The 23,528-nt window shown below is 54.9% G+C and overlaps 1 protein-coding gene across 3 annotated transcripts in view; it reads right to left on the bottom strand.

Annotated features, from left to right (window-relative positions):
• Positions 1–1,219: 1,219 nt before the first annotated feature.
• Positions 1,220–23,528, bottom strand: part of LOC122390444 — a 30,680-nt gene continuing 8,371 nt past the window's right edge. Inside the window, exons 1-2 of one of the 3 annotated variants that reach the window (XM_043383401.1) lie at positions 22,268–22,485; positions 1,220–2,800 (exon numbers count right to left, since the gene is read on the bottom strand). In XM_043383401.1, the coding sequence (XP_043239336.1) occupies positions 1,737–2,759 (1,023 nt within the window). In that variant the 5' untranslated portion in view covers positions 2,760–2,800; positions 22,268–22,485 and the 3' untranslated portion in view covers positions 1,220–1,736. Of the gene's footprint in view, positions 2,801–10,820; positions 11,057–22,267; positions 22,486–23,528 lie in introns of those variants that run through there. The other 2 variants (XM_043383399.1, XM_043383400.1) reach the window with 2 other exon arrangements.

Below are 23,528 nucleotides of genomic sequence, written 5' to 3'. Positions count from 1 at the left end.
GTGGCTCCGAGAAACGACGCCAGTTCGCCTGGTCGGATCGTGCCAAGATGCCTCGGACATGGCTGGCTGGCACTGCGCTCGTGTGGGGTCCACCACCTTCCCTTAAGTGTATCGGACATTGTCAGATAATCGTAAGTCGTAACCAACGTTAACTGCTCCATGCAGAGACCTGACCACCACCCACAGAGCACCCCAGCAGGCAGCGGTGACCACCACCCACATCACACGGAGGCCGCTTCACCCAGCGGAAGCGGGTGCATGTGAACACTGAACACCGAGACCGAGCAGGTAACACGGAGTGGGGTAATTTGCCAAATTACCTGCCGCGTTATATCTCACACGTCGTGATCTGACACTTTCAGCTACCAACATACCCTTATGCTCCGATCAACTATCAGACTCGATCAAATGAACGTAACAGCACCGTGCCCAGCCGCAAATCATGCAGGGCGGTTTTTCCCTGTTTATATGGTTTGTTCAGACCTTTCTCCGTGCCGTGCCATGCAGCGCCAGGCGGGACGGACGTGAGCCGTCAGTTTGTCGGCCGGTCACCGCTGCGCGCCGGCTCGATAGCTGACCTTGGGGCGCCGCCTGCGAGCAGTGCGGTTATTCTGAGCCCACTTCCACCACGCGGCATGCATCGCCAGCAGGCACTAATTCCGGGAGATGCTTTGTGCTCCGCCGAACTACCACAGCTCGAGAGGAGACCTTTGTGCGACCGCTGCGAAAATCTCGCTCGTTTGATGAACGCCAGCCGTTGTGTTTCGGGCGCGGCACGGTCACGTGTCGCCGTCTCGCTCGTGTGAGCACTGAGCGGCTGGTGATCACCTCCCGTGGGCCTGTCAAGGCGATAAGGAAGTGTCGGACTGAGGGCGGCGGTCTGTCTCAAGAACCCTACCGCGCTCCCGAAAACCCGGCAAGGTCGAGTGTAAGAGCCGTCACAGCCGGGCGGAGATATGACTCAGGAGAGGGAATGACTCTGTCTGACCTCGTCGGAACTAGCCTATCTCTGGGGACATCTCTGAATAATAAATACACAACTCGAGAAATGGCTACACTTGTCTTCCTAGCCTTAACGAAGCTCCGATAGCCTAGCCCTCAGAGCTATTGATATTTTCACGTAATTCGCGGCTTATCCGAAGCAATAGTTATATACGAAGAGAGTGCGCGATGACCATCGTGTTTGTCGGTCAAAGAACATACGAGTAAGAACACATCGTTAGAAATAATACTGTATTTATAATCTGCACCACACCATATCGAAGACACTGGGCTGTCATGGACGTTGTGACGGCAGACGGTCGCCGTCGGTCACTCTCTCACACTCGCTCACCTCCCACCACGAGAGACGAGCCTGGAGGGGCTTGAGCAGGGGCATGTGACTAGGACTAGCGAGGGCGCGGGGAACGGACAGACTCGCTCGCGACGAGTCTGCCGTTCGGACGAGTCGGCGGGTCGAGCCGTGGCCTCGAGCGCGAGTCTCGAGCGCTCGGCACCTCCCCATCGCTCGACAATTTCATCCCGAGGCAAGAACCCCTAGTTCAGATACCGGTCACCGAGACACGGTGGGAAAATCGGCACAGCACGTCGGCGACTGGTCAGTGGGGGCGAGCGGGTCCATGTGGTCAGCGTTGTTGGGGGTCGACCGAGCACGTCAGGGCGTCACGTGCACACATGTACGACACACGTGAGACACACGTGCAGCCTTGAGCGGTGCGCGGGCCGTGCAACACACATCACGTAAACGTCGGGCTGGCGGGGCGCCGTTTGCTCCGACTGTACTTGCCCAGCAGGCCACTTATCACAGAACTGAGTTTCCAGAGTTTTTTCTCGCCGCCCCTTCCGCGAGCCTTCTGGCGCGACACGGCGTCCTTCAGGTCGAGCGACTCGCACCTGCGGAGCCGGGGCGGCCGCGGCGGCGGCGGCACCACCACAGAGCGCGGCCCCAGCGGCGTGTCATAGTTGGAGATGACCGTCGAGCCCGAGCCCGAGCCCGAGTGGAACCCCGAGTCAGGACTGAGCAGGTCGTCAGTCGGCCCGACCGGCACGTCCAGGTGGTGCCAGCGCTGACTGGGCATCAGCATAGCCTCCATGTCCAGCCGGAGCTCTCCGAGCACCTGGCTGTGCACTCGCTGCACGTGCTGCACTTCTGTGTGTACCTCACCCGAGTAGCGCGGCGGCGGCGGTGTCGGCGGCGGCTCGGGGGTCAGGTCACCGCGCATCCGCCGCGCCAGCTCGTCCAGCTCCTCGTAGATGTTCTCTCGGTCGCCGCAGCGGGCGTAGCCGTAGTCTGCCGGCCGGTCGTCATCCATCTCGGAGAGAATCACCTCGGCTGGAGACACGATGCAGTCGTAGGCGTACGCGTAGTCGTCCTCCCGATCGCTGCTCAGCTGACGGGAGGGCGGCGCGCGCCGGAAGTCGTCGTAGTCTCCGTCCGGGTGTAGTCTCCTGTGCACCTCCTCGATGCGGCTGCAGACAGACGCCCGGCTGGTGGTGCGAGTCCCCGCGATCCGCTGGCCGCCCAGACTATGCGCCGCCTCGATATCCAACGCGTTCGAGCGCTTACGCTGTTTCTCGGAGGCGCGCTGGCGGAAGGAGAATGCGGTGGGCGGCACGGAGCCCTCGGGCATGGGCCGCTCGTCCCACTGGTTCCAGTCCCAGTCGGCCAGGTGAGCCGGGTCTGAGTAGGTGAGGGGTGCCGACACGGACCTCACGCGCGGCAGCCGCGGCAGAGGGCGCAGTCGGCCGGTTCCTGACATCGGGGGGTTGCCTCGAGGAACGCGCAGCACATCGTCCGGATCTGTGAACAGAGAGAGATCGACGTCAGAATACAGATCAGAATACATACGAGTGCGTGTTCGAATGGGGAGGCGCCGCTAGAAGAGCGGTCGAAAGTTCGTGTGCGTGTCGGTAAATGCGTCGGCGCTCGGCGGCGGGGTGGGACAGGGCGGCTCGATTGTCGGCCCCGGGCCGCTCATCAGACGCCATGGGCGGGCGGTGTCAGCACGGCGCAGGGAAAGCTGCGTGGTAGCCGGCGACGCTCGGAGAAAACAAACCAGACACACGCAGCGAGTTTCCCGGCGTACAAAACACTGCACGGCGGAGACAGGCCCAGCGGGAAAGTATTGATTAGACGGCCGCTATCGGAGCGACACCAGTGACCCTGGCTCCGGCCGGAGATAACGACAGCCGTCAAACGCGGCAAAACACTGCGTTTCACCGCAGCAGCAAATAAAACATCGCCTTGTCTGCTAATCTACAAGGCAATAACGGACAACAGTCACCAATCTATGTGGCATTTCCTCTACTCTGAGGAGAACCTTCCTATCTCGGCTCGGTAAGCGGAAAGCGTGCACGCGCAGCCTTGCACCAATTCTCCCAACAATGATCAGATAACATCACTCACTCTACGGGCTTAGCGGCGACAGCAGCCTCCTCCCTTTCAGTTTCTACGGACCGAGCGCTTTACTGCCGCTGGAGACAGCAGGTGAGACTGTTCCCACCACCCCTCCCCGGCTCCGCGGCCGCCAGAGGTGGGTAATGACGTCAGAGTACCTCTCTCCAGTCCCGTCCGTGCGTTGATGATCCGGCGACTCACCGGGCCGGACAACCACCCGAGTCGCGGCGCGTCAGATCGCACTCACTAATTCCCAGCCGGCCGCTGTTCTGACGCTGAACTGACAGCCGATCCCACCCGCTGACTCAGCGCGGTGTCACGAGGTGCGTCACGGACAGCGTCACGGCCCCGTCACGGGTGGCTTATTACACATGATTACACATACAGGGCGTGTCCCCGGCCCCGCCTGCACCGCTCTGCTGAGGCTCAACTAATCCCAGGCACGCTCGGCATGGCGTGGTCCGTTTCGACTCGGTTCAGCTATGTCCGTATTGATTCTACCAGGCGTGGTTCGACCAGGGTGGACCGGTGCCCCAACGGATACAAGGCGAGCGGGTCGGGTGCCCCGTCTTCCGCGGCCAGCGGCAGGGGCGAGGTCCAGCCCCCAGCAGACACCCTGACTCGTCTATCGGCACATCGGGCCGGCGACCTCGACATGCCTCTCTCGTCCCGTCCCGTCACAGCGGCGACGGTTCCTCTCGTCCTCTAAAACCGGCTCTAAGGAGGACGCCACGCCGCGCAGGAGACCCTCTGAGCCAACGCGGTCTGGTCCTGGGACAAGACGCCGCGCTGAGACGAGATAACGACCAAAAAGACAACTGTCCGCCCCTTTCCACGCACGGTTGCTTGGCGTCTCAGCGGCCACTTAGCGTCGTTTTTCGTCCCGCCCGCTTTCATGGCAATCGCACCTACCCGCCAGCACGCGAGAGGTCGCCAGAAGGCCCAGCCGCGGAGCAGGGGCCACAAAAAGGCCGCCTGTCCGCGGCCGACTCAGCCGTGCGAGACCGGCCAGCGCCCCGGGCCGGCGCCCGCTCAAGGTTCCGCTTCGTTTTGTTCGCCGGAAATGGTCGGCTTTAACTGGGCTCGCCGTCACGGGACTGACAGACTGGCGAGACTGATGGGAACCGGCCCCAGGCGACGCCCCCGGGCCGGTCCTGCCCGCGCTCGGCCACAGGGGACGAATGACGGACAAACAGGTGACGGACGAGCGGATGGATAGACGGAACTAAAGAGAAGGTGGGAAAACGAAGAAGGCAAAGAGAATAGGCTTAGATGGAAATTGAAGCAAAGCATGTTGTCGTAAACACATACAATCCAAATCAATTGGAAAGAAAACGTCACAAGTGGAGAAAAATAGAAATTGTAGCACAAAGGTCTGCAAAGTAAAATGATTTCCCAGTTCATCCTCCCAACCAAGTGGCTGATAGGGACAACAGGTAGCCCCGTAGACTGGTCTATGGGGATTGGGGAGCCCTCACAGCAGCAGTCCCTGTGACGGCAATATCGGTCAAGAGACGCTCTCCGTCACAGTAGCGGTCCCTGTGACGGCAGTAGCGAAGTAACACTGTTCGTCACAGTAGCGGTCCCTGTGACGCTGATAGTCACAGTAGCGGTCTCTGTGACGCCAGTAGCGGTCAGATGACGCTGTCGGTCACAGAAGCGGTCCTTGTGCCAGTGACGGTGACGGAGCAGTCATCGGGAGCGCCCCGTCATCGGCGGCGCAGCGGCGCGGAACCGACAGCGTCCCGGCGAGCCGCGTCCCCGCCCGGAGAGGTTTCACCGGACACAACCAGCAGTGTGTCTTCATACCTCTCCTAGCGCCGGCTGGACCGAGCCGAGATCGAGCTCTGTCCTTCCCTTCACCGCGCACTCCTTTCAGCGCCTTCGGCGGATCTCCAGCGGGCGCGGACACACCGGCTGTCATCATTCTGCGCCTCAAATCCACCACCCTGGAGGGACCCCCTGTCGAGCTGTCTCCGGGCTTAGAGTGAGCCTCAAACGACGCACCTCGACAGAGTTGACTATGGATGAGCCCGGGCCTGAGTTCAGTCACACCTGACATCCGTCTCGAGGGCGACTACCCCGAGATATTCAGCCCACAACCGAGCTGCTCCAGCCAGCCTAACCTTCGGGTTTGATACTCTGCCACCACATTATTCGTGAATCACAAATCGTGAAAGTTTCCTCGAACGAAAGGAAAACATTGCTGAGTTCTGAGCGGCGTGATTCATTTCCTCTGTCGCTCATCCTCGCGAGGAATCAGGTCGGACGGGTGGAGAGGGTCAGGTCCGGTCCGGTCCGGTCCGGTCAGCTCCGGCACGGCCGCGGTCATCGACACGATTCCGCAACGCCAGTCGCCCGTTTGGTAATCACATCCGGCGCGCTCCGAGTGCAGCGGGCACCGCCAATCTGCCCGGGCGTGGCGAGGACGGCAGCGGCGAGAGGAGAGCGGCGGCGACGGGCGGGGCAGCAGCGCGACCAAATGACACCGCCAGCGGCGACGGGCGGGGCAGCAGCGCGACCAAATGACACAGCCGGCGGCACACATGTCACCGACAACACCGTTTTCGCCGGTTACGTCAGCGCCGGCCTGTGGCGATCAGCGGCCTCACTCGATCGCGAGCTAATGGAGCTCACGTCTGCGGCACCGGTGGGCGGTGTGGCGCTACGTAACGCCACTTTTCGCCACTGCGCGCCGCATAGAGCAATGTCGCGCCTGAGTGACGCCCGGGCGCGCCTGCAACTGTCGTGGAACGGAGCGATTAGCCGACACTGCTGACGGTGGTAGCGGTGTTGCGCAAACTGCTCCACATTATCGGGAGTTCGTCACAGGGCTGCCGCCGGTGGAGTGGCCGGCAAGTGACGGCGGGAGTGGTCGGAGGACTGAGCCGGCGAGCCGACCCGATCCAGAGGGACGCGGCTAAACCACCGGATGTCACGCAGAACAGACAGCTTTTTACCGTGATGACGACTACCGTGCGGTCTGTGTGAGGATGTATCTGGGAGCGGCCAAGTAGAGCGCGTGTAGACAACAAAGAGTGGTCGGCACACTGACCCAATAGCTGCGCCTCTCACCCCAGGGCGGATGCGGACCGGTCGCTAGTGGTCAAACCAGCTGCGCTATCGGGACGTCAGAGGGCGGACCGACCGGCTGAATTGATCAGACACGGTTCGCTGAACCGGTAATATGCAGAAAGCTATTTGTCAGTGCGCTTCGAAGAACTGTTTCACTCTGGTCTTTTTATTTATTAGACAGTGTGTATAGCGAAAGCATGTAAACTGGTCAGAAAGTCGGCTATAGTCACGTGGGTGACTATCGTCACAAAAAATCAGCACACACACGAATTTTGACCATAGGCGTAGGAACAGGGGGGGCCAGGTGGGCAAGTGCCCACCCACTTTTCGAGGTGGGGGGGCCAACCATGTGTTTTGGCCCACCCACTTTTTACTCGAGGCCCCTCGTCTCGATTTGAGAGGACGTCGTCACCTTCCAGAATAAACAAACTCGGTAAAAATAAGTTCCACGAATCCCCACGCACGGACTCCAAGGGGCGTGATGGATCCAAGGAGGCCCTCTGTTCATACTTGTCAGTCGAAGCCCCTGAGACTGATAGCCTGAGAGGCCCTAGTGGATCTGAGGAGGCCCCAATATCAACACTGGTCTGGGGAGGCCCCTGACACTGGCGGTCTGGGAGGCCCCTCTATCCACACTAGTCAGAGGTCTGAGACTAGTGGTCTGGGAGGCCCGCCATCCACACTAGTCAGAATAGGCCCCTGACACTGGCGGTCTAGTTGAGGCCCCCTACCCTCACTAGTCATAGGAGGCCCCTCTATCCTCAATAGTCAGAAGAGGCCCCTGAGACTGATGGTCTGGGATGCCTATCCATCTACACTGTAGTCAGAGGAGGCCCCTGAGACTGATGACCTGAGAGGCCCTTATAATCACACCAGGCAGAAGAGGCCCATGAGACTGATGGACTGAGAGGTCCTTCTATTCATACTGGCCACAGGAGACCCCCAAAATTTTCGGTCTGGGAGGTCCCTCAATCCGGCACCAGTCAGGAGAGTCCCCTGAGACTGATGGCCTGGGAAGCCATTATATTCACACTAGGCAGAGGAGGCCCCTGAGACTGATGGTATGTGAGGCCCTCATATTCACACCAGTCAGAAGAGGCCCCCGAGGCTGATGGCTGTGAGGCCCTTCTGTTCATATAACTGGCCACTGGAGGCCCCTGAAACCGGTGGTCTGGGAGGGCCCTCTATCCATACTAGTCAGAAGAGGCCCCTGAGACCGATGGTCTGAGAGGCTCTTATATTCATACTGGCCACAAGAGGCCCCTGAGACTGATAGTCAGAGAGGTCCACTCCTAATGAATCTGAGGGGGCCCTCTATCCACATTTACACTTTTCTAGGGAGGCCCCCGAGACTGATGGTCTGAGAGGCCCTTTTATTTATACTGTCCACAGGAGCCCCCTGAGCTTAATGGTCTGAGAGGCACTTCTATTTATACTAACCAGAGGAGGCCCCTAGGATTGATGGTCTAACAGGCCCTTCTATTCATACTAGCCAGAGGAGGCCCATGAGACTGATGGTCTGAGAGGCCCTTCTATTCAAACTATATATAGTGTCTCTTAGGGCCCTATATCGGTGGCTTTGGGGGCCCCACACCGGCGCCTCTGTGGGCCACCACACCTGTGCATCTCAAGGCTCTATAGGTATACATCTGAAGGACCCACACCGACACCTTTCAGGGCCCCACACCAGTATCTCGGAGGCCGGAGCTCTGAAGGCCCCACACCGGTGACTCTGACGACTCACCGGCTCCTGAGAGCACCATGTTGATGTCTAACGGCTCCACAAGGCCACTGAAGGCACCACACAAGCTCTCACTGAGCTCTAATGTCCATGTACCGGCCTCTGAGGGATTTAAGCCAGCGTATTCATAGCTCCACACCAGCAATTGTAAGGGCTTCACACTGAAGTATCTGAGGGTTCCACACCGGTGTCTCTAAGGGCCACCGGCATCTCTGACGGCCCCATACCGGCGTCTCCGAGGGTTCACATCTGGCGGGCACCCATCAGCGACTGAAGGTCCCACACTGTCGACTCCGAGAGCCCCATCTGCGTCTGGGAGCACCGTGCCGTCTCTAAGAACCACAACGGCTCCTCCGTACGAAAGATGGGCGTCTGCATGCCAAAGGGGAGCGGTTCTGAGACAGTAGGGCACCTACGTGCAATAGAGGGGCGCCTATGAAGCCCATAGGGGCGCCTCAATGCGAAAGAGGGTCGCCTCTGAGGCCTACATATATGGGCATCCACATGCATTAGAGGTCTGCGACTGCAATTGATCAATGCCATGGGGGTGCATTCATAAGAAACAGGGGAGAGGCATGGCAAAGAGAGGCGCCTTCAAGTGTCCATAAAAGAGAGACGCCTATGCTAAGCGCACATTGTATGCGACAACGGGGCGACTGTGGGACATACAGGGATGTCTCTGATGACTATTATACATAGGGCGCTTATATGCCAAAGAGGGCGCCTATGAAGCTAATGGGGGCACCTGGGAAACGAGGAAGACATTTGTGTAAAGCGGGCCGCCGTCCACTATGCGGAGCGCTTGCGGTCCGTACGGAATTTAATACAGAGAGAGCCCTATAGGGCGCATGCGGTCTCCGTCCGGAGTCGGTCAGGAATGTCTCCGCATCCGGACAGCAAACGGAGAGCTCACGCACACTCGATATCAGTTGTTACAAAAAGAAAATATGGCCATTGCCTAGCATCACAAGATGGTGCCATGCCAAGGAAATAATATTAATTTTCTTTGTCTTGAAAGAGTTGAAATTCAATCTTAAATTTGCAATTGAAAACTCGAAGACGGGCGACGGGCCATGTCCGCATCCATTCCGTCTGCGTTCTCCGCACAAAGTTCAACACGTCGTACTTTGGTACTTCGTCTCTGCGACAGCCGCGACAGCCACTTCGGATGTCGATTGATAACCCGATTTCGAATTTAGCTCGAGGGAGGTCACGCGCGACTTGCATAACGTGACTTCCGAGTCGGGACTGAATATAATTACGCCTATTATCAGCGATATGTGTCCACACAACATGGATGCGGTCCGCACACGATTTCCGTACGGACCGGATGCGCCCACCTAAATTCCGTACGGACCGCAAGCATTCCGCACAGTGGACGGCGGCCTTAAGGGTTTTCAGGGGTCATGCGCCGTTTGCGGCAAATAGATTCTAAAAAAATCGGAGGGGGAATAAGTTTTAAAAATGGTGCGGACTTTCCGCACTGTTCGCTTAAGCGGTTACGCCCCTGGGTAGGTACATCTGCCCGATCTCAGAAGCTGGATTTGGAGGTCATACTTGAAAGCAGCGAGCAGGACGAGGCAAAAGTTGGAGGCCCCTGAAAATAGGAGGCCCCTGGAAAAGGAGGCCCCTTGACAGGGTGGCCCACCCACTTTTCATGACGTTCCTACGCCCGTGATTTTGACTATGTTTTGCACACATTTTAGTAAACAGCGAACGCTTACCCTCTTACACTCTTCGTTCAAAGATAACTTAGGTATAAAGGTAAATTTTGCGGGCATCTCGCTAATGCTGTACCTACAATTTTAGAGGACTCGTCTACGTATAAGCCTTCCGATGACAATAACAAATGCGGCGGACAGAGCTAGTTTTATATCAAAACAATCAGCATGCTTTGTTCCGTTTGGCGCGATGCTGATGCTCTATAGGAATGTTTCTGTCATGTTTCTGCAGGCGAACATATCAAAGCCAGAGTTCCGTGCTCGGATTTAGATGGACACTTCAGAGACCTCGCGAGCATGGAATGCACCGCCTCATGGACATCAGGAAAGCTATTTTTGGAAGATGAACTCGTTAGACATGCAATGAAGAACAACAACCCTGTAAGGCTAGACAGCACTGGAGTTCTGCGCGGAAAAGCTGTCATTACCAGGCCAACAAAGAACAGACAAATGTGTTGGCCACTGATGTATCGGAAGACTGAACACAAAACAGCCATCTTCATAAGCGGCAATGGGCGATATAAAGCGTGGTTAAGAAGCAACAATTTCACCCAGCGATGAGTGGAAAGTCGCATCTGTCGATAATTATTATTTATTTGTGACACTTGATCTAGGCGTACTGCAAGGAATGGTGTTTGGCCCATAAGCTTTTGAACCAAAGACAATATCAATTACAAATTATCATAACTACAATGAATCCTCAGTCATATGCAAATAGTTGCAAGCAGTGGGCATTGAATAAAAAGTCAAATGATGCAAATAGAGGAGATCCATCCTCGCTGCGCACACGTCTCGCTTGGTCACCACTCCATAATTTCAATCTCATGAAACCAAACGTCTCTCCATGACACGCTCCCTCCGGCGTCGCCTCCATGAGCCCACTCACCAGTGAACGCCCTTCGCAGAGGTCTGAACGCCGGTCCTGGGGGAGGCAGCCAGACGGCCTGCCTCCGCTCACAGACGGCCTGCCTCCGCTCACAGACGGCCTGCCTCCGCTCACACCTCTCCAACATCACCGCCGTCGGCGGCACGCCGGTGTTGTCGCGTCCGTGAGAGCGCGCGGAGCGGTCAGCGGCGCTCCTCTCGGCGCGCGCTCCGATCGTATACTAGCCTCCCGCGGCGCGGCGGCCAGCGTCCAGCGCCGGCGACCACGCTCAGCTGGCCCTGGATTAATCAGAACCGGTCTCCCCCTGACCGCCGCCGCCGGCGTTTGAGTCAGCCCCCCCCCCTGATTCTGAGAACAGAATCGACAGCTGATGACTTGGGTGACGTCATTTGTAGAATGACGTTAGGTAATACGCACACACCGACGCGTAGAAGCGCAGAAGCGAATGGTGCGTGAAAGGAGTGCGTGATAGCCGTGGTGGTTACCAGTGAACACAAAGCGCGGAAGTGTGGCGACGCCGGTGACTTCACACGGGTATGTGACGTCATAAGCTCTCAGGGACACCGAGTTAATTGCGCCGAGGCCTGATTCGTCGAACCCTAATCGGGCGGGGATTTTCAGTACTTCTAGCTAATCAAGTTGACGGAAATTGATTCAACCAGGGATATTGTTCGGTTGCTGTTCAGAGAAGATACATGTGCACTCAGCGAATATTTCTATGATGCAGGTTTATTCAGAAACGTTATCAATTGCCACATGATTTTCAAGTGAGATACCTCATAATGTCATAACTATGTAAGAACATTTTCGAGCTCACTGACCTAGGCCAACGAGAATCGCTAACGACTTTGCCTGACCTCCATCGCACCATGAAACCAAAAGCGATCGCCTTCTGTAACGTCTTACACAAGACCCTAAACACCGTTTGAGCTGATGATGATAGGTTGGCGAACACAACTGACCGGCCGGTATGCTATTAGCCACACTGTCTGGGAGGCTGTGATACATATTACATTTACACAGTACACGCCGCCCAAATGTACCGATCTGAGTTAATCAGATGACAGTCTATCGGAGAAGCTCGTCTCCGTCTATCAGCTGCCGTATAACGGTTCATTTTTGCCAGCTCAGCACGCGTTGACCTGTCGCCACTCTGACTCGCCTTAGGTGACTAAAGGTGACTACAGGTGACAATGGCAGTCCGAAATGCGTCCCAGAACGGACGTGCCGAACTCTGAGGCGACGGTGACGATTGATGTGGAGCGCCAGCCCAGCCTCATTGTCCTGTCGGTCGCGATTTTGGGACGATCGTTCAGCTCAGGTCACGCCACGGTCATCGACAATGCCCACGGAGCGGACTCGGTAAGTATTGCGGAGGCCACGGGAACGCTGAGAAGGCGGTCGGGTGACCCAAGCGGCATTCTTCCCAGCGACCCGCTGTGGAAATACCTCCAGACTGCGGCCCGATTACCGCCAATGGTGCCCTGAAACAATCACCGCTGGCCAACGCCTCGAGAGCGCCAGAGAAATGGCACTCGAGCTTTGCCATCGGATTTTAAATAAGACAGCGCCCTCTATGTTCGCAGTGCCCGAGAGTGGTGCGTTTGAGCGAGCAGCGATTGAAGCAAACCAGTATTTAAAACGACGCTTTCGCTCATTATACACCATCACTTTTCCATGAGATAGGGCCAGAGGTGCGACGTAAAGGCTTTTGCCACTTTGGGAAACAGCGAGCAGTAAAAATTACGCACCCTCCGAGAGGAGAAAGGAAGTCCAAGTGAGCGTAAGGTGAGCGAAGTCCAAGCGATTCAATCTCTCCGCTTCCTGCCGGACCTCCCAGCCCGTCCAGCTAGTGTTGCATGTCATAAAGACATTCACCACGGCAAATGATGATTATGCCATCGTATCTCCCTAACGTCCGGTGTCGGCATAAGTGGCAAGTGCAGCCGGAGACCGCTACGGCTGAGCGGTCAGCCGCTGACCGCTGAGCGCTGAGCGCTGACCGCTGACCACCGGCCGGCGGCGGTGCCGGTCGGTCATCGTCGCCGCCCCGCGGTGGTCCGTCGACACCCGCCGTTACGTCACCGTTGCGTCACCGTCATCTGTTGTCGGTTCGATTAGAACAGCGGCCGCCACGCCAGACGTTTCACACATGGTGTCTGCGGCGCTGGAGTTACTTTCAGTCTCACCCAACACATTGAAAAATCGACCGGAACATGAGCGAACGATGACCGAAAATGTCGATAGATCGCCGAGAATGGATTCGTTAGAAACGGTTCACTAGTCAGCGCCATTGGAAGTGTACATAGAAGTGCGACCTGAATCGAGCGTCTGATAGAAGCAAGACTCTCTTTGTCTCGTCTCGAAACGACTTTACGTCATTCTTTGTTTTCCAAGACTCTACAGGTGTCCATTAATTTTGCCCAGCCATTTGACCAATTTTTAAACTGTACTTATTATGTCCAAGACCTCTACAAGCCCTGTCCAAGCTGCAGACTGACCAGACGGAGAAGGGTCATTTGAGGTAGGACACAGGACGGGGACAAGCAGCCTGCGGTACAAATGGTGGGAGAACTGTCAAGACATCCTGTCGCACATAAAACGAGCACCGATTGCCTTTTTACTGCGACAAATGACTGGCGACCATTAAGACGGTGTTCAAGGTCTCTGAAGCCGCCATATTCCTCAAAACACTCGGTATGGCAAGAATGAAAGGGGCATTACAGGCACTTAAACGACCGATAACATCAGAGCGAACCAAGACAGAGACGCTCTCTCACCGACAAACGGACACCGATGGAACCGGTCCGGCCGCCTCGGGACCCACATACCCCTTCCATGTCACTTTCCTTCTACCCATGGGCGCACGGCCGGCCGGCTTTCCAAACCAGGCTGGCCAACCAGCTCCTTTCCGGAACGGATCCGGCTCAATGAGGCGGGACGGTCACTCGAGCGGGCGTTGGGTGGGTGTCACTCGGACCGTTAGGAGCGGTGGCAGGCGGGGACCGTTACGAACCACGACACAGCAGACGGACAGGCGTCGACCGACCAAAAAGCCACGAATATCGATGGAACAGGCACAAAACTAGTGCTACAGTACAGGCGATACGACGTGGCTCTTCGCGAAGGCATAGCATATTGCAAGCTTAAAATCACAGGAATTATATGTTTCATTCCATCTATCCGGTGTCAAAGTCAGCGCAGCATTTCCAAACCGTTCGCTCCCATCACTTCTCGGGCCCAGGACACCAAAAGGCCTCTCTTTCAGGGCATATTTAAACAAATTTTTACTGCGTCCCAAAGTTGAGCAGAGGGCACGTGCTACGACTAAGGGCACAGGGCAAGGAACAGAGTAGGGCACTGAGGGCACTGAGGAGGGTGGACAGCAGGGCACAGCAGGTTACAGGGCATGGCACAGGACATTTTAGAGGCAAGGGTACAGGTCAGGGCACATAGCAGGGCACAGGTTAGGGAACCGGACAGGGCACAGGGCAGGGACGCAGTGGGTCAAATCAGCAGGGGCTACGTCCCAAGGCGAGGGGGCTGCTGGAACGCAGTAAGTGCCTTAAAATATGCCCTGCTCTCTTTAGGTGTCCTGTCCTGTCGATGAGCACCACCGTGGACAGGAGCGAGAGGAGAGGACGAGAGGATGAGAGGATGCCTCTCCTCTCGCTCTCCCTGGCCGCACACCTATCATCACCGGCACCTCGTCTACGCCGCGACCCTGACCGATAGAACGTGCGTGTCGGACGCGTCTGGGCCGGGCGGGGCGGGCTGGGGCGCTTCGACCTCCCCCTGGGGTGTCGGGAGGGGCCGGTCGCCGCGCCATCCCGTCCGGGCGGCCCGGTCGGCGCGCCGTCCCGTCCGGCGCCGCCCGCGGCCCGCTGCCACCAGTCGGCGCCGCCGCGTGACCCGGTTTTAGTCGGTGGGAGGTACGGAGCGGTCCGCGGCCGCTGACCGGCCCCGGAGTCCCGACCGCGCCCGAAATTGGACCGGGGCCGTCCGAGATTGGACCAGAGTGGTCCGAGATTGGACCGGGGCGGTCCGAGATTGGACCAGAGTCGAGACGAGATCAGATCGGCCCAGACGGCGCGCATGAGGTATTCAGGATAGAGAGGCGTTAATGGGTCTGGTGGGAACAGTGGAGTGCCCAAAGAGGGCAAACGTAATCTCAGCTTTAACTAAATATAACTAAAATAAAACGAACGAAATGATTTATCAAAGAACTGCATGTCATTCCATAATTTGAGTAGGTGTGCCTCGCGTATCCCTCGCACGGGATCAAGTTTTTATGCCCCACTTATTTTTTTTGTGACGATCCCATGTCAAAACGTGACCCAAATGGAGCCTTTCAAAGACATATCGCGGAATAATACTGATAAAGTTGTCGAATAAAAGATCAGTTGCTGAAGGGTAACAGGTTGGCGTGGAGACTAGGAGGGACATTATCACGATTGGATTGGACAGAAGAAACGAAAGACGACCGTGTGAGATAGACAGAGACAAACCATTCATGGAGGTCAGATGGGTTAGATGGCGAGTGGTCAGATGCCCTAGTAGGAAGGTAGAGAGAGAGAGAGAGAGAGAGAGAGAGAGAGAGAGAGAGAGAGAGAGAGAGAGAGAGAGAGAGAGAGAGAGAGAGAGAGAGAGGCAGAGAGTCACACAATCGTGGAACACGTTTGTAATTCGAGCGAAACAAACGTCATTCCGGTGAAAACGTCGTGAGTGGGACGGACCGCACAGCGTGAGCCGAAAAGTCTGAGTGGGAGAGCGAGGGAGAGAGAGAGAGAGAGAGAGAGAGAGAGAGAGAGAGAGAGAGAGAGAGAGAGAGAGAGAGAGACCCGGCAGGAAGTGAACTCACGAAGAACGGTCGCAGCGGACAATGAGACAAGGACCTTGTGCTGAAGTCAAATCGAACGTCAAAGAAAGCCGGCGTGAATATCAATGAGGCAGTCTACTCGTACGCCTCGTGTCGTTCTCGTGGCCCTCACAGAGGATTCTGACTCTCCGCAAAGTGGATTCCCAGTCCCGAGGAAGTGGGCTTTGGAGATCGAGTGCCGGTAGGTGAATTGAGTGCTCTGACCCAGTGACACGTCTTACATACTGACGATACATCTTCAATACAGTAATACTGAGCAGTGGGCATACTCTACGCACAGCCCCGAGCTGCATGTGCCGCTTCTTGTCGGTGAGTTTTAGTCTTTGAGTTAATAAGGGTTAGGTAATGTTGACGTTTTCAGCACATTCCAGGATACGGTGCAATTTGATTAAATGACGTGAGGAGGGCCATTCAGCTGGGCCATTTGCGCAGTTTGTAATTAGGACAGCTGTCATCGTTGGCCAACAATGCCAATTGTCTGGTGACGTAGGTCCAGTCGGCTGACCTGTTACGCTGCCTGTGCAGCTGGGAGCGAGCTGACCGGCCCGAGCCACAATCGGGTGCCGTTTCACAGCCCGGTCAACCGTGCAGTCTGAAATCCGGGTCCGGGTATAGACAGTGGTCCGACTTGTTGGCGTAAAAGCAGATGCAGTGTTTCTCTGTTAACCAGTGGTCACCAGCTCCTGAACATCATGCGAGCTCTCACGGTAGGTCAGCGTCTGCACGGCAGGTCAGCGTCACGTCCGCAGGGAAATCTCTCTCAGCGCGGCGTTCGCACCAGCTGGGCCGTGCAGCCTGCTCGGCCCAGCTCTCACGTACCGAGAGATTGACCGCGGTAACCGGCGCATCACGTCCAGCTGAGCGCGAAATGAGCAATGGTTAGTGTAGGGTGATGTTCGGACAGCCAGGTTCGATCAACAGGGATAATAATGAAACGAAGTGGTAGCAGCCAAGGTCACACAGATGCGTCGTGTGGTAAGGTGGGTGGACAGATAACTGATCGAACGTCGAACTGCCTATCGTAAGACGTTGGACGGCACCGACCCGACACTGGCAGTGCAGTGGATACTGGGCAGCCTTCCATTGTTTTTGTGATAGAATCGCAGCCCGTACAACCTCGCAGTGACCTCCTTCACCTAGGACCACACCCTCTACAACAGGCTGGACCGAACCAGCCATTGTAGACCAGTCTGGACAAAAACCGACAGAGACAGCCGCTGGTCAGTGCGGCGCTCGGACAGCGGCCGCACTTTTTACCTCACCCCCAGTGATTTGGCGCCATTTTTTGTCGCGCGCTATGGGTCTCAGGCGCGGCCCAGCCCACGGACGACCCGGCATTTCGGACGGTCATGTCGAAAGAATTGGCGCCGCCCGCCGGTCCGAAGCCGTCCAGCGCCTTCTATCTGTCATTATTGCCGCCACGAAGGACCCAGCCGTGTCGGCTTACCCTTAGAGCCGGTCGGACGGCGCCATTTTACCAGGGCCGCGATAATTTAGTAGCGCCGTTTCTCCCAGCCGGCCCTGCGGCGGTGGTGCCGGGCGGGGCCATTTATCCCGCCCTTGCGACGGACCCGGCGCGCCGGCGAGAAAGTGAAATGATCGCGCCATCAGAACGGTATCGTATCGACGGCACGATACCGTTTATACGATATACGATACAAGTCAGCTCCCCGGCACATCATCGGTCATCAGACAGCATCAGAGAAATTCCCTCACACACTGACCGGCCTTCGCCACGAAATCGCATCCTAGATCGACATCAGATGCTGTGAGCATCAGGATCTCATAGTATTTCAGAACCTTGTCAAATTATGCCGCGGTTGTTCGCCGGCTTTGTTGAACCCTTTAGCCTTGGTGGATACTGCTAACCAGAAACTAGCTTGCTAATGCAGTCCCCGCTACGATATGCATACTAATGAGGGTTGATCGGCTGGGATTCGTCATCTCACCTTGGGTCCTCTGGTCACGTGCGGACCAGTGCCCGGAGTCTGTTCGGCCGCCGGCCTGGCCACCGAATAGGTATGTAAGTACTCAGTCAACTGGCCAGACCTCGCATGACCGGAGCCAGCTGGACACCCAGGGGGTGACGTAGAAATGGGAGGTCGAAAAATGATTAACATATTACATAGATATAATCACGGATCTAAGCAAAATGTTTTTCACTAACGAGGGTAGAGATTTTATGGAGCAGTGTTTGCGTGTGCTGAATGCTCCTCTGGGCGGCTTCCCAGACACACCTTATATACTCGTAATGTTATTGCACATAAGCACGGTCATATCGTGACCGACTATCTCGTGTTATTTCTTCATCACATGATATTTTCCGTCAGAAATACTTCATAGACACGTCCTCAACCTCAAACGTGCTCTAATTCAAGGCTATGATCAAGAGTCATTGCACAAACGTCAAAGAACAATCGAGCGTGCCACGTAAAACCAGGACTTTCTCATCCTTGGAGATATGTGGGACGCGCGACGGGCAGGTCGGTCGCCCGGGACGGTCCATGGGTCCCAGTTGGCGGTCACGTTTCATTCCCAGACGGGGTCAGGACGTCTCACGGAGACGGAGCCGTGCCAGGCAGGCTGTGCGGAGGGTGGTGCCACAACTAGGTCTCGTGCGGTGTCGGTGCTAAGAACGGCGCACGCCGGGGAAAGTGACCGTCGCGTGTCCGTGATCGTGATCCGCACCAAGCAGACGCGGGGCGGCTTTTTTGAAAACCGACGCGGCGACATAATTGCAATAGAACAATTCTGTCGCCTTGCCCTGAGGTCATCAATAACAACAAGATGTTGTTGTTGATGTCATCATTCATCAACAAACAACAAAATCGCGTTGCCCGAGGTCATCCACAGCAAACTGTTAATGACCCCAGGTAGCGCGGGTTGGCAGTGAAGAGTGAGTTTCAGAGTTAATGCCAAAAGCTTAATTCTTATGGCACGAAGAATCTTGAGACAAATATTAAGCTTCGTCCAACGTGTTAACAAGCCGGAGACCATTACTTATCTCTCGGTAGATACCATTAGCTATTGCATACGACCGCGAAGAGTTAATTATCGGCAAAACCATTGCCCGCACGCTACCTTGGCTGTTAGTGTTTTGGTATCACCTCTCTAACATATGATCATTTTCGATCCGCCGGTGCCGCGGGGGACGGTCCCGGACGCAGTCGAGTCGGAGCGGCTGAATTTATGGCCGCACGGGGGATCAGCAGGGCTGGTTCGGTGCTCCAGGGAACCTCGCCTTCGCCCCCGGGAAGGTGAACTAGTTTTCGTGAAGACGACACCACTAGCGTCCCCGTCCAAGGGTCTGTCGGAGAATTCAGGTCGTTTTTTATCGGTCGTCTCCGGATCGTTCTGGTAAGAACCGGTAATGTTCTGCCGATGGGGAGATAAATATACCTAACGAAACCGTATTATAAAAAACCCTTGAAGCATTCCCGACGAAGTGCATGATTAAGCTGAGCCAAGCTTATGATTGAAATGCTTTACACATAAACTGATGTGATAAAAACACCGAAACATGGCACGAATTCAATGCGACAATATCAATTTCACAAAACAAAGAAGCGCACGCCAAACGTATAACGAAATTAAATGGTGAGAATCTAATAAGATTGAAGATGACATTAGCAAACGCTAGAAACAGGATCGCTGATCTTCGGTGCTAGATAATGTCGCTGCCTTGAAAGAACCAGAATCAGCCAGATAACAGCATTGATAAGCAGTAACTGCACTTTGCCGACCGTATCACTGACCCCATTTGTAGGTACATTTAAAGATTGAGTGATGTACTGAAGTACGACGTCAAGCCAGCCGCCTAGCCGCTGAAAAAAAAATGTACCTAAGCACACGATAGAGCTATTGTTTAGTTCTAATACATGCTCACATTAAATAAAATACATATAGCCTCTGAAGGAAGGCACAGGGCGGGGTTGCACCATATTTGCGGGGTTGCACAAATGATTATTCGAGTAAGACTGTAGAAAATATAACAAAGCCGGTTTTTGTCGTGCACCGCCCCTCTGCGTCACAACTCACAGATATAAACTGCGCACAAGTGATAGGGACCAACGCTTACCTAATGCTCTCCCTTTTCCTTCATCGATCGATAGCCTTCATCCAATTTTTAAGGTAATACATGCTTCTGTGCATATTATTTGGTTGAATAGAAAATTATATAACCTCAGCTGAAACCCCCTTGCCGGATCTGAATGACAAGGAAACTATGTTTGATAAGACGGCACGGCATGAAGTGAAAAAGTGACTGGAATTCGATGTGTGATTATAAAAGATTTCCTATTGTCAAAGCCATTCGGCCACAAAAGCATGCGTTAGATTCCTTCGCGATGGTCTTAGAAATAGTAAAAATATAATGCATAATGGCATAAAATAATGAAGGCTTAACCCAGTTTGTCGAGAGCTTACGGTACATTTTGTCAGTGGCAGATTCGACAACGGATACCACCGTTCTTTGGGCGCATTTCAGCACGCACTGTTTGAACATACCCTCACGTGAGTTTTAGTGGTCGGCCCAGTTTTTTACGGGGCGCCAGCGATCCGCTAAGTTCACCCCCGCACGCCGAGCTCAGTCCCCATTTTGCGCCGCATTGCTGACACACATACAGCTCCCAACCCGGAGATGGAACTGAGGCGGGAGAACTGAGACGCTCGGACGGGATCACAGGACGGGATGTCCGACCGTCTGGGGTCAGAGATAGTCGACTGAGTGCGACAGAGATAGTCAAGAGGTCTGTGTGACCTGCCGGCACGCGACCCGTCCGCAGTCAGTCGCTATCTCCGCAGAGAGGTCAGAAAGGTGAGTGTCGGAACCGGTCCGAGCACGACCCTCGGTCGGCTGAGACTACAGAGGTCGCCGGACACTGATCCCAAGCCTGCACCGAGACTTCGGAGGTCGCCGGAACCAGCTCGGTCCCCGGTCCGTCGAGACCAGAGGTCGCGCGCCGGTCCGAGAGGTGCCGTCAGACGGCACCTCGTAGGCGGGGACGCCGATTATAGTGTCAAGAACCGGGTAAATCGACAGATTCTGAGATAACCAAGAGGATTTGGGGATTAAATATCGCGCAATCATTGGCATTGCTGAAGCTCATTGGAATAACGGACTGCAATTCCCGAAGTTATAAAGCTGACAGACTAAATGTCATTAAAATGCAAATAAAATTGTTTTGGACTCTCGGGGTCACAAGCCTCACAACCTGCTCATGTTCGAACGTTTGCATGAATGTATTCTGAAAATGTAGGTATGGCAGGGAAATATCGTTGGATATGATTGTTTGGCTATATGGCTATTGGAGTCGCAATCTCCAGGTCAGGCCAATATCGGACTGAAATGGTCAAATTTTAAAGTTAGAATTATATGGTGCGAGTAATACTGGGCTCAGTTCGCCGTTTTAGGGCGAGCTTAAGTCATGATCACTTTTCATTTCCCATGTTTATCACAAACGATTAAACAAATCAACGTCATCAAACAATGCCTGGCTCTCTGTATGACCGGAGCTAGAAAATAAATTATTTCATAAGCTCCTTAGTTCCAGCTAGGCGTCAATTATTATGCCATTATTATGTGTACGTTTTGTATGTTTTAAAACGGTAGCAATGCCGGAGGAGTCGTCCATGTTAAGGGCGACTCTAATTCCCCTTTTCGGCGACAATGCTTTAAAAAAAATCATAATAAGATAATTTATAACGCGGGGACCAAAAGATCAGCAGACCTTGATGTGATTCCTAGTTCACGAGTCTGTTGCCGTGGCCATTTGTTGCATGGTTTCGATCAGGCAATTAGCTTGGAAACCACACAAAACATTGGAAATATGACGTATTGAGGCTAGCTGCACAATGCACATGCTTCAATTATTTTGCTGTAATTGCCTAATAAGAAAAAAGACTGGTTGTTATGGATAAATTGCCAGGAAGAATGATCATTAAATATACGGCAGAAATGTTACAGCTGGCTTAGTCGGCTGTAAACTGTTAAGATTTGTTGTAAATCTAACGTTGGATCGTAAACAATCCGCTAACGAGGAGGAGAAAGGTCAAGCTTCTGAACGCTCTGGGAAAGCCCGATAACAGACAATACCTTCAGGAATATGGAAAGAAGGGGTGTGTGGCCACTGAAGTTAAGCGGTAGCAAAAATGCTCCAATTAGTGATCAAGCAGAATTATTTTATTATCTTGGTACGGTTTTTAGTTGTAGACAATGCAATAGTTTTGACATCATGTGCCTAAAAGGCAAAATATTACAGAAGTACGGCGTTGAGGTCCGAGGAAATGAATCAAACAAGCCAAAAGAAAAAACTGGCTATAAGAGAAGTCGGCGCTCTCCAGACCACCCACATAGACGACACAACCGACAAGCATCTTCCCGCCGGGAATGCCACATCTCCCCATTCCCATCGCTTCGTCCCAGGTCGTTTTTCCTCGACATGGTCCATAAAAACGCGACCACATGCCACTGCCGACCGCTCTGCTTCTCATCAGGCCATCCACACAAAAACACTGCGCAGTCATCTCAAACAGTACACTGGGGCCGGTGTGGCCGGGAGTCACCTACCCGCCCTCTCAGCAGCGCTGGCGCCGCGCCGCCATGGTGCGATGGCTCTACTCCGCTCCGGGGTCCTCTCTCGTGGCAGGCCGCTCGGCCGGGTGGGGAGATCCCTGCGCGCCGGCCTTTCCCACGGCCCTCCTCTCCTCGTGCACTCTGCCGTCCAACTAACCTGCCACAGTCACACGCGACCACCCGCGCTCCTTCACTAAGAGCCGGTCGGATGGAGGCCTCACCGCGCGCGTGCTGCCATCTAGCAGATATAGTAGAAACTAAAGCTTAGGTACCTCGCCACAGGGTAGCGCCGTCGAATGGCCTGGCCAGTTACCGGGCTGCGTTTTCATTGATTCGCGGGCAAAAGTTCAAATACTTTTCCTCCACGCCGCAGCCTGCAGGCTGCAACCCTCGGTCCGGGCTGGACAGGCAACTTTACCTCATGCGGGCTGCTCCCTTGGAGCGGCACCGCTGCTTCCAAGTTCCAAGGGAGCACACCCGTAGCCGGGTGCAGTGAGTTACTTAGGGGGGCTGGTCGCCGACCACGGCCTGTCCTTTGGGACGGGCTCAGCCCCGGTGACTCACTAGGTGACCTGCCCAGACCAATGTCTCCTCTAATTCATCCTGAAATGACTCTGAAATGGTCTTGTCAGACCGAAAGTTACCCAACAAAGCAAAACAAACAAACGTAGCGGCCAAAACTTTTACAACATTTACAGCTTGTTGGTTTTTAACACTTTCTCTTTTTTATATTGTTTTATTTGACCCTCGCAGGCTCGCAGGCCCGTGGGGAGCGTTATTTGTTGCCCCCCCCCCCCACCCCCCCACCCCCACCCATGGCGAATATTGACGATAGCTCCCGAACGCTTATTGTATTGTATTGTATTGTATTTACGTCATAGACTCATCCCTTCATGAGATCGGAATCACAGGGCTATTCTCGAGTCAGAGTCAACACACGCTAAGAAATGCAATGATGAGGATAAAAAGTGAACACACATAAACCACACTACACACACGATGCAGAAGCAAAAGCGGTTACAGTGACGTGTCAGCTCATGTCACCGAAGATAAGAGTTCTAAGACCTTGCTGGTAAACATCGAGGTGGACATGTCCCAGAACTCGCGTGGTAGGGCGTTATAGCCTGCGGCAGCGCGGTACACGAATTGCCGCTTCCCCGCAGCCGAGCCGTGTATGCGGGGAAGACTAAGCAGGTGGTCCTGCCTGGTGCTGCGGCTACGGTCTGGACGCTGGGCATTAGTGGCAAATAGTGCA

Source organism: Amphibalanus amphitrite, unplaced genomic scaffold, assembly GCF_019059575.1.
Source record: "Amphibalanus amphitrite isolate SeventyFive unplaced genomic scaffold, NRLGWU_Aamphi_draft 000396F_arrow, whole genome shotgun sequence".
Classification (NCBI taxonomy): domain Eukaryota; kingdom Metazoa; phylum Arthropoda; class Thecostraca; order Balanomorpha; family Balanidae; genus Amphibalanus; species Amphibalanus amphitrite.
Note: the sequence above shows the minus strand (reverse complement) of the source record. Positions and strands in the feature narration are given on the sequence as shown.